Below are 10,667 nucleotides of genomic sequence, written 5' to 3' on the forward strand. Positions count from 1 at the left end.
TAGTTAGATTTTTTGAAGTTCATCAAACGAATCTCTGGGTCGCATAACGGTGTATTGTAATTGCCTTGACGTTGGATGTCGCTCCTTTGTAATCAATTGGTTAGTCGTTTTCTTATGGAACCAATCAAATTACTTTCATTGTGCCTTCAATTTTGCCATGACATGTTCCATGAGTACAGAAATCGTTTTCTCAGGATTTTGTCGTAGTTGAGCCTATCGATTATCTGGAGACCCGTGTTCAATTCCTTGTCGGGGCACTCGACAGGATAGTGTCTTTTTCCCTGTGCTTAATCAATTTTAGATTCAGACATGGAATTATATTTTGAAATGTCATAATTAAAGTCTTCAACAAAGCTGCCAGAAGTAAAAATGCACGTTTACATGATGTGATTGTACTGTGTGTTTAGGAAGAGGAACAGTATCTTGCCAGCACACTTCATCTGTTCTTTGAGAAAACCATGTGCATTTAGGGCTTTACCATCTGAAAGTTCCTTGGCGATTTTCTTAATTTCCTTCGGACTTACTGTATTGTCCAATTTAATGAACACAATGCCTCTACTATCAAATTCATCTAATTTATCTACAACTTCTTCATTATTTACACTGAAATTGGTATTATTCAATTGGGTTTTTTTTTAATATTCACCATTCTTCACTTGATATGTCCGCTTTCGTAGATGTTCTATTAAATGATTTAACACTTCTCTGTTACAGATTGAATATTGGTCTACGTAATTTGTTTCACACTTGTTATACTTTATTCTATGTAGCTACATGTAGGACCTTAAATGTGGGACAGAGTCATTTCTTTCCAAAATTTGTCAAGATTAATCGAATGGCTACGGGGCACTTTAATTTCCATCTAAATTTTGATATTACTTTTGATGACTTGGACTTCCCCCAGTTGCCTCCTATGCTTTACAAATTAGGCCCTTAGCATCGCTAACGGGTCCTAGAAGTTCGAAGCAGTTGTGTGATGCAGTTTGGCTCTACTTTATCTAACTCTGTGATGTGTGTCGTTTGTACAATTTACGGCCCTTTATGCCTCTTTTAATCCTTCGAGTCTCTCTAGACTTTTCATATAAAATGTGGTTCGAACGGAACATCCGGGTCCCTCTTTTGTTTATATCAGTGGAAAACCTGTGGTGGAAGAGACAAAGTACCTATTTGATTACATTAAGCGCAATTTTCAAAGTCATGTTGTCGCGGTCGATAAGAGCAGAGACCAGAAGTCGTGCCAAAGAAGACATTAAGCGGGTTATTAGTGCCATCGACAAAGTCCGGAAGTGGTATGTGACTAAATATAAGTACAAACCTTACGGAAACTTGAATCAAAACATTGCCCAACCCACACCATCCCACATCCCTCGTATATACCCTCCTTAAATACCCTGATACATCTTCACATTAATTGCATGTATTTTAAAAAACCTTTTAACAGTCTATATAACAGTTATATATAGTTCGAAAAGTACTGGCTAAGAAGACTATCAATTCATATTTTTATTTTTGTTGCTTTTCGATAGGTCTATATAAAAAAAAATAGAAAAAAAAACTTGAGAATAAACCTCAACCTGTTAATTGTATAAAGGATCATGGTTGGCTTCTAGCTTCTCTTTAGAAGAAATTTCCCTTTAGCTCACTAGAGCGTCCAACTAGATACCTGCAGGTCGCGGGTTTGATCCCAGGTGAAAGCACACTTTCCTGTTACAGATGGTGATCATGACCCTTCCTGTGGTGACAGGGAATTAGAACCTAGGTTGATGTGGTATTTTAGGGCTAACACGACTTTACTTGTACATGTGATCATGGTTGACTTCTAGCTTAACATGAGAGATTAGAGACTGGAGGTCGCAGGTTTGATCCCAGGTGGAAACACATTGTTCTCTTTCCTGTTACATTAAGTTTATATATTCCGTTCCAGATTATCTGCATAGGTGCCAATGTAACAGAAGCCAGTATTCATTTTATTGGTTCCACTTGGACTCAAATGTATGACCTTTGGCTGAACTGTCTTGCACTCAACCAATTGAGCTAAATTGGTTTATTGTGGCTAGTATGTATATATTTCCTAGGATAAATCCAGGGGTAGAGCCAACGCCGAAAAATTCTTATTGAGGTTCCGTTGGTTATTTATATCCCTTGCCTGGATACCACCCAGTATGCAGGGCGATTGAAGAATAGGGGAAACTAAGTATGTAAGTCAGGTCCTGAAGAAGCACACTGTTCGGACGAAACCGGTAGACGTTTCACACTAATAAAAAATCAACTTATCCCGAACCTGTTGCAATTGACTTATATATTTCCTAGGATTACACAAACATTACATGAACAGTACTTTGATGCTGACTTTGTGTAACTTTGTATTTCAGGGAGAAGAAATGGGTAACCATCGGTGATACCACTATGCGCATCTTCAAGTGGGTTCCAGGTAATTATTAGTATACAAAGAATGAGTATAGATGACACAGGCTAGTGAAAGCAGAATATTCATTTAAACCTGTCTGTAATGGGCTCTCAAGGGAGCAGAAAATAAGTTTTAGTGATAAATTATAATGGCCTCTATGTAAATGACAAACATGGCCTTTATATGGAGTTACTAAGAGTTGTAGCGATTACACTGGGACTAAAAACTGGTACTTACAGGTTGTTGTTAAAGCAGATTTGACTGTATAAAAACACAGTTTTTTTAGCAGTTGAAAACCCCAAGACAAATGAGGCTCATGCTTAAAATTATAATAAAATCATAATACATTTATCAGCTGTGACACCATATTGACCAAAATCAAATATCCTTAATTTTACATATAACATATGTACAGGTAATTGTATTATTGCCTATATATATATTCATGAAATAATCTTATCTTAAAATTCAACATTCAGGCAAATACATAATAATCACTAAACATGTAATTTTGTTAATGCAGTACAAAAATTCTAAAGCTTTTAATCAATAAGTAACACCTGTACTAGAATAGGACAAATTATCCTCAAAGACATTCATATCATATTCTAGTGTCCATATGTCCGTCAGTATTAAATTTAGAATCATGGAGTCCATATGTTATGTATGGACCTGCATGTGACAGTCTCTGATCCAATCAGAATGAAGGAAATCTTGACATACAAATTTGATGACGGAAGATTATTTTTTTGTCATTAATATCCTGAAATTGACATATTTATGAAATTTACTGCATATTAAACCAAATCAAATTTGTATATTTCTGTTACCTGATATGAATTCATTTCTTTTTATTTTCTAATTTTTTCAGTATCATCACCGGAACCAACACAGGTAGTATATACATACATAAATGTCAAAACAATGTTAACTCTTTAATGAAACATTTTTTTCCTTCTGTGTACATTAATCTACAAACAATCTCTATCTGACTAGATTGGAATTTTTGGAAGTAAAAACCTAAAGTTATAACCTTGTCATTTAGTTTACATGGATAAAGAGGGAAATGTTAAAACAGAATAATTTCATTAGAAGATCCAGAACACTTCATGTATCTGGTAGTTGTTCACTTGTCTATTAACTAGTAAAACAACTGGAATTTAAGGATATTGATTAAGAAGTTTCCATTTTGAAAGCTGGCTTGTTCATGATATATATTGACCTAGGAGCAATTATTTATCATGAATAAGAGAGGAAAATTAGAAACTGAAAAAAAGGACTAAAATCATTTGAAAACTGAGGCTTTCAGTAACTTACGTCTGTAACATGAAACCTATAGATGTAAGTGAAATGCAAAAAATACTGTGCAGGAAAAGTCGCGGATGATGATTATGAATTGGTTTTTCAGCCATCACTGGTTAAAAAGGGTGTTAAAGGTCAGTCTGCAGGTCAGAAAGGAGGAAAAATTGGCAGTGACAAGGAAACTGAACGAAATTTCCCCCAGGAAGGTATACAGTGTCACATATGTTGAATGAAACATTTAAAAAAAAAAAAAAAGAACTATGTTAGCATTCTGTTAATTTTTCAGATTTTACATTTGACGGTAAAGATTATATTGAAATAATTTTTGTTAAAAAGATTATAAGATAAGTTCAGACTGGTTTAAATTGATATAGTCTTGGAGGACCGACCTTATACTGGCTATTATCAAAGGTGTGATGGTTACATGTAGGACTGACTGGAATCCAAGTTTTTCTCATATTTGTTCATCACAGTGGATCCACCCTCTATAACTCCGTTACAATTTGCACATTTTGAGTGTTGGTCTCTATCTCGTCTTTATCCTAAAAATTGAAGGAGTCCCTTGTGGCTTCTTGTATCCACACAGTATACCATATTGCTTATTATCTCCCTTTATTTATACTAAGCAGTAAATAGTACAACCATGTGTCTAGGTATAATACATATACATCATAACAGCTGTTGACTGGTCACAAATCCTTTATTGTTTTACAAATTTTATATAATTTATCAGATCTGTTTGGTGTTCCAATGTTGAAATAGGTTTTGTTTTCTCAAATTTTGTGTTTTGTAAACTTGTGGGTTCTGTGAGTTACATAACAAGGCTTAGTTTGAAAATTGCTATGCCAAATTAAATTTTAGAATATGTGATTCATCTCTTCCTTTCCCTATTTAGAGAACTCCAATTCTTCAGCAGTAGATCAGGAATCCTGCCAAGGGAAGAGAAGTGAGTTGCATGCCAAGAATTCGACCCAAGAATGCTCAACTCCCAGCATGCTTAACGGAAAAAGTCAATCTGTTAAGGGCTGTATAGGTGTGCTTTTAATTCCTTCTGCTCATTTGCTTTTACTTCTTTGCTATTCTGCTTTATAATGAGTTTGTTATAATCAAAGCTTGATTTCATTTTGATGTATATCATAAGTATTGCAAGTTTCCATTTTGTACCAGATTTACGAGACAAAATTCATAACTGCCTCTGACAAGCTAATAAGAATTTTTTCCGAACACATTTTTTAAGTCTTTTATGAATATGGAAACATATTTTAATACCATGTTTCTTTTTATCATTATTTATTGTTAATAATGCAGAAAATATGCTTTGCTTTGTTGTTCTTTAAGTTATCCTATTAATGCTCTTTAACCTTGGTGATATCGTAGCACTGTAGAACTTTTCCCATTTGGCCAGTTTAGGGAGGGTTTGGTTGGCACAAAAGCGTCCATAATGCATATGTTTGAATCGTTACGTGATATGTATTCTGAATCTGTATATTGACAGCAATTAATTCTCGAGTAATGTTTCTTGTTTGACACAGAATAATTCAATTAGAAAATTCCTTATGTTAATTACCAAAAATAATGACAAAGTAGTAGAACTTGATTGGCTGGTTTAGGGAAGTTCGGTTTTTGGAGAAAACCATACTGTACATTTATATACAGTATTAGAGGTGATCAGCTTAGAGAAGGATAGGTTTGGGGAAGTTACATTTTATAATCTTTAAATATCCTATGTCATTTCACTGTCATATTATGTCACATTACTGTAGATCAAATTAGTGAAGTTTATTCATTGCATATCATGAAAATCATATAATAAGCATCTCTTTACCCCCTTGATATTTTTCAGACAGAAATATCAAAATTCAGTAAAACCAATATTTTTTAAAAAAATTGACATGTAATTTTTATCTGAAAACATCTTGTCACAAAACATAATATAGTATATAGATTAATAATAGGTCCCTCCTCTGATTTTCTCTGTATGTGACATTAAAGAACTTTGAAACTAGCGAGAAATTACAAAGCTCAATTTTCTTCTAAGCTTGTTATATATTTTTGTTGAAACAAGTAAAAATCAATGCTCTTTTTGTGGTTTTTTGGTAGATATTTATTTTGTTTTGTAGATTTCTTTAATTTCATTTTTAAACTGTTAATGATGTACACATGTAGTACAGTGTATATTTATGGTTGGGTATAGAATGCAATATGTATGCTTTCAAGGATTGTCAGTTGTTTGTTAACAAGAGTTAATGAAAACTCTCGGCCTGTATATCTGATAACAAAAATACAACCACTTACCTTGGATTGAATTATGAGAACAGATTGTAAAAATGTAAAAATTGTTTCAGTTTTTCCTCATTGACATCTTTTTGAAAATAGTAAGAATGATTGAATGTACTCTTTATGAAACTTGCCTGTTTACCCATGATAATTCTGGTGTTCATAAATCTTTCTACAACATTGATAGCATTAGTATAATGCACTTACTGAATCATATGATCAATCCATAATTCTGTTTTACTAGCTACCATTGTGCTGAATTCCATGAGGATTTGTTTCTCTTCATATCTAATGAAGTAGAATGGTATGTTTTATCTGAATACATCACTGCTGCAGAAATGAAAGAACAAAGACAGGAATTACTTCAGTGATTTTTTTTCTTCTTTTTCTTTTTTTCTTTCTGATATTTTTTTTTCACCCAAATTCCAATGATGAAGATGTATTCTGACAGAAGATGTTTTGGGAGTTATTATAATGCTACACATTCCTTTTGATGGTATTTTGTGGTGTGTCATTACAGCCTCCAGTGTTTACACAGACGAGAACACACAACAGTCCGTACCAGACTCCAATTGTAGTGAAGGCTCAGGCACCATCAATGAGGACTCAAACCTGTCATTTGCCGACACCCAGAACACCAACCCTCCCTTCTCGCAGGAGGCTGATAATGACAGCAATGAGGCCGATATGAGATTAGGTGAGACCAACAACAACAATCCTTAAATTGATCATAATCAGAAGACTAACATCACATCCTACTTCCTAATATCTGTGTGACTTCAGCTTCAGTCACATTCTGCACATAATCCTCCACAGAACTTCCTTTGTTCTTAAGGTGCTACAATTTGTTTTTCCCTTGAAGTTTTTAGAGTTTAATATCAGATTAATTTTTTTCTGTAACAACTTCTCTGTTGTAGCGGTCAAATGCAAATTAATATCGGAGCATTTTATGATTTATAAATAATAAACACATGACAGCTTATGATTTATAATATTAATCATATAATCATGTTTTCACTTGAGACATATTTGATAATACCAACATAACATATAGCTTTGAATTTACTGGGAAACACTAATTGTATTTTACCATGCACTTCTACTGGACTGCAAAGTGTCATATTCATTCAGTAAGAGCACTATCAGTCATCTCTTTGAGTGTTGACGCCATTTTGAGTATATAAAGACTGTTTTTCTTTTTTTCAATTTTATACATTGGGAGATTTTGCTTAAATAATTTTACCCCTTAATGAAAGTTTCAGAATTTGGATACAGGGATACAGTTTTATCTGTTGATATTCAATGAACAAGTACACAAACTGAAAAAGCTGTAGGGTAACCACAAAAAAAGGGAAATTTACAATCACTGGCTTTATGGAAAAATGAATCAAAGAGATTCCTGATAGACCAATGAATATGGTGACTTTTTTCCTATACTAATTTTTTCATTTATACTTGTTTCCTTTTTAGCAATGAGTATGGTTCGAGATGAGAAAAAAGAAGAAAGTAATTTAAAGAAAGACAGTGGTTAGTTTGTTGATATCTTACCAAGTCCCGTAACTCTGTCTTGTTTTTGAACCTACAAAGTCCCATAGCTCTGTCTTGTTTCATTTTACTAAGTCCCTTAACTGTCGCTTTTTCATCTTACGAAGTCCCGTAACTGTTTTGTTTGTTGTATCAAATGTAATTCTCTCTGAGGTGATGGTTTTAGTCCGGATGATGAAATCAGTTACATTGCAAATGACAACATCTTTAACATAATTTGTGGATGATATTGTTAAATTAATACAATTTATTATTTTTAGATACAAATGCAGTTTTTTCCTTATTTACACCAATTTTTTCTCATGATCATTCATCCTTGAAATATTTTTAGGTGATTCAAATTCCTCAGCAGCTCCAACAGACCATGAATCTGATGATCCACCATCTAAAAAAGTGAAGTCATCGTCATCAGATTCCAGTTGATGACCAACTTACATTGAATGTGTTCATTTACCTGACTATGGAGATAGCTTGTACATTACTGTCGTCCAAACATCCTGGAGTTTCTGCTTGCAGTTTCACACAGCTGAGAGAGTATCTGTATGGTCTTGATAACAGATTTTGTTCATGTGTATGAAGCAAAATTCCTGAAAGTTCTGATTTACACCTTCAATAACATGGTAAATCAGTTAATTCATCCTGGTTTTTTTTTTTTTTCTTTTTTTACACCATTTCTGTTAACATTTTTTATTTTTACCAGTAAATGACAAAACGGTTGAATGTATTTACTTAAAAAATTACAAGAGGCTATATGACCACAAAAGTTTTCACACAAATGAACAAATTCTTTTCAGTGAGGACTTTTAAAGAGGTTTACATATTCATTGCACATCAACCTGATGACAGTAAACTGTTAAATTCATACTGACTGTAGGGCTGTAGGGAGCTTGTGGCTTTGGCAAGTCACTCATGTTTCTTTGGAGGCTACAATGTTGATAAATCATTTAAATGACTGGTAAGGTTGTACAATCATGTTCATAGCTCTTATAAGGGGTACCTTTGTATCACATGCCAAACCCTCTGACAATGCGAAGAGTATAAGTGATGAAAGGTGTGAGAATAAAAGATAGATTCAGGACCAAACACTGTAAAGGTTGTTATTTTGGAGACCTTCTGTATTTTGCATTTTCACTATTTTCAATTTTTTTTGTCTCTTTTATTTGAAATTTGAACCATCAGTATAATACCACTGTATTGAAATTTGACAGAGATATTACGTTTTCCTTCATCACACAACATATCTGATCTGTAATATTCTACATTGGAAAGAAATAGATACATACTGCATAGATCAACTTACACTTTGTCATGTCATTTACGGTCAGTTAATGTTTTAAGAATACACTGTTAGGACCAGGGTGGGTGCTATTCATTTATCATGAGTGGCTGTGTAGTAATAAATGTTGTGATGTGTGATAAAAGCATGTGTTGTAAGTTCGCACAGTGACCACATGTACATTAATAAGCATCAACACTATTGTATATAGTTCAGCATTTTGTCACTCTCAAATGTATGAAATAAAATGTGTAGTAAACTTAGTTTATATTTTGTTTGCTTTTCTGTTAAATAAAACTTCTCCAAATTTCCTCCTGCACTCAACCTTTAGGATTAATTCAGGAGGGCATATAGTCACTTTGTCCGTCCCTTCCTCCGTTTGTCCGTCTGTCATAATTTTGTCTGGAGCACCACACAAAAAACCTGTATGATGTATCAACATATAACTTCATTGGTAGATAGATCTCAACAAAGAGGAGTGCAGTGCACCAGAACTATCACTCTCTTTAGCATAAACTAGGAGTTATTGCCCTTTGTTATTTTTCATACTTAAATTATATCCAGAGCATTTCACTAAAACTATAAAAAGAGATGGGGTTTTGATTCACTATCATTCTTTTTGTGAATGAAGGCAATTCAGAATGCTCAAGATAAACCATGAAATGGTAATATGAGAATTTGATAAAAAATGGCAGATAAAGGGCAATTTTAGTTGGTTAACAAAACATGACTGTTTGACGTTTCACTACATGAAATTAGGTCACCTAGCATGCATCGTCTTTGATATACATACACATAAGAAAGGGAATGGCCCAATATCATTTTCCATGAAATTTGAAACGTTATGTATTTTGCTCATAACATGATTGACTACAAACATTCAGTGATGGACTAGCAGCTTGTGCTAGATTTGCCAATTACATTCAGAAAACACTTTGATGCTTACTAGTCAACAGATTTCTGGTGGACCAGGCCTTCTGACACAAGTGAACTATATGTATTTTGCGATAAGATTTTAAGCTCATTGTCCTGATTCATTTGATGTAAATACAGACTAAACAGGAAAGAATACTTACTAAAGGGCACCAATATAGTTTTTGGCATGTCTGCTTTGAATGCAACTGATGTTTGTTGTTTTATTGCCAGGCTTTGGATTATTGCTAAAAACAAAGTGGTTTGATCATTACGAGAGATCCCAGAGGAATCTCGGCACCACAGTATGACCTTGATTGGTTCTCTATCAGTTTTTTTTTTTTTTCCCTTTTCTGATCTTTACCCAGATCAAATCGATTCAAAACTTCTCCAGAAGTAATGATAAACTTCAGAAACTGACCAAGTGTGGCCGAAGTGACTTCAGTACATTGTTATCATCTGGTGTATTTTTGGGGCCTATAATCTGTTTACCATCTCGTCACACTATTTTCAACCTTAGTGTACATATAGGATTATAGTGCAGCTGAAAAAGTTCAATACTGTACCATCTCGTACACTACATAGGACAGTGCTAGTACGCTCCACACTGGTCATTTGTCTGGTGAAGGTGACTGTGTAGTCATCAAAACGTCACACCCTAGTCTTCTATTGGTTGTGTTATAAGAACTTCTTTTCTTTTGACCTGGAGAAAATGTTCCAATATAATGATAAACTGTCAAAATCCAAAATGGCAGTCTTTTCAATTCTATTTTTCCAACCATTCCCAAAACAATGCATAGCTAGGTATTTAGAGAATTTTACATTCAAATGAAATTGATGAGTGTTCCATTCAATACCTGTTTTTTTTGGAAATGGAGATAACAATCAACATAGTTTGGAATTTAAGATTCTACCATATCTGAGTGTTGAGAAGATTTTTGAAATGTA

General features: G+C 33.7%; 1 protein-coding gene across 2 annotated transcripts; it reads left to right on the forward strand.

Annotated features, from left to right (window-relative positions):
- The first annotated feature begins 1,149 nt into the window (after nt 1-1,149).
- Nucleotides 1,150-9,019, forward strand: LOC132547602 (B-cell CLL/lymphoma 7 protein family member A-like). 2 transcript variants are annotated; one of them, XM_060211385.1, is made up of 8 exons: nt 1,150-1,289; nt 2,373-2,431; nt 3,279-3,301; nt 3,816-3,915; nt 4,605-4,655; nt 6,507-6,683; nt 7,457-7,513; nt 7,863-9,019. In XM_060211385.1, exons 1-8 carry the CDS (start codon nt 1,198-1,200, stop codon nt 7,952-7,954), a joined length of 651 nt encoding a protein of 216 aa, XP_060067368.1. In that variant the 5' UTR covers nt 1,150-1,197; the 3' UTR covers nt 7,955-9,019. The 2 variants fall into 2 exon arrangements, with proteins under 2 accessions (XP_060067368.1, XP_060067369.1); XM_060211386.1 differs by lacking the exon at nt 7,457-7,513.
- The last annotated feature ends 1,648 nt before the right edge of the window (nt 9,020-10,667 follow it).

The sequence above is a fragment of the Ylistrum balloti genome, unplaced genomic scaffold, assembly GCF_031769215.1.
Source record: "Ylistrum balloti isolate Yb309-2 unplaced genomic scaffold, AGI_CSIRO_Ybal_v1 Utg369964, whole genome shotgun sequence".
NCBI classification, from domain to species: Eukaryota; Metazoa; Mollusca; class Bivalvia; order Pectinida; family Pectinidae; genus Ylistrum; species Ylistrum balloti.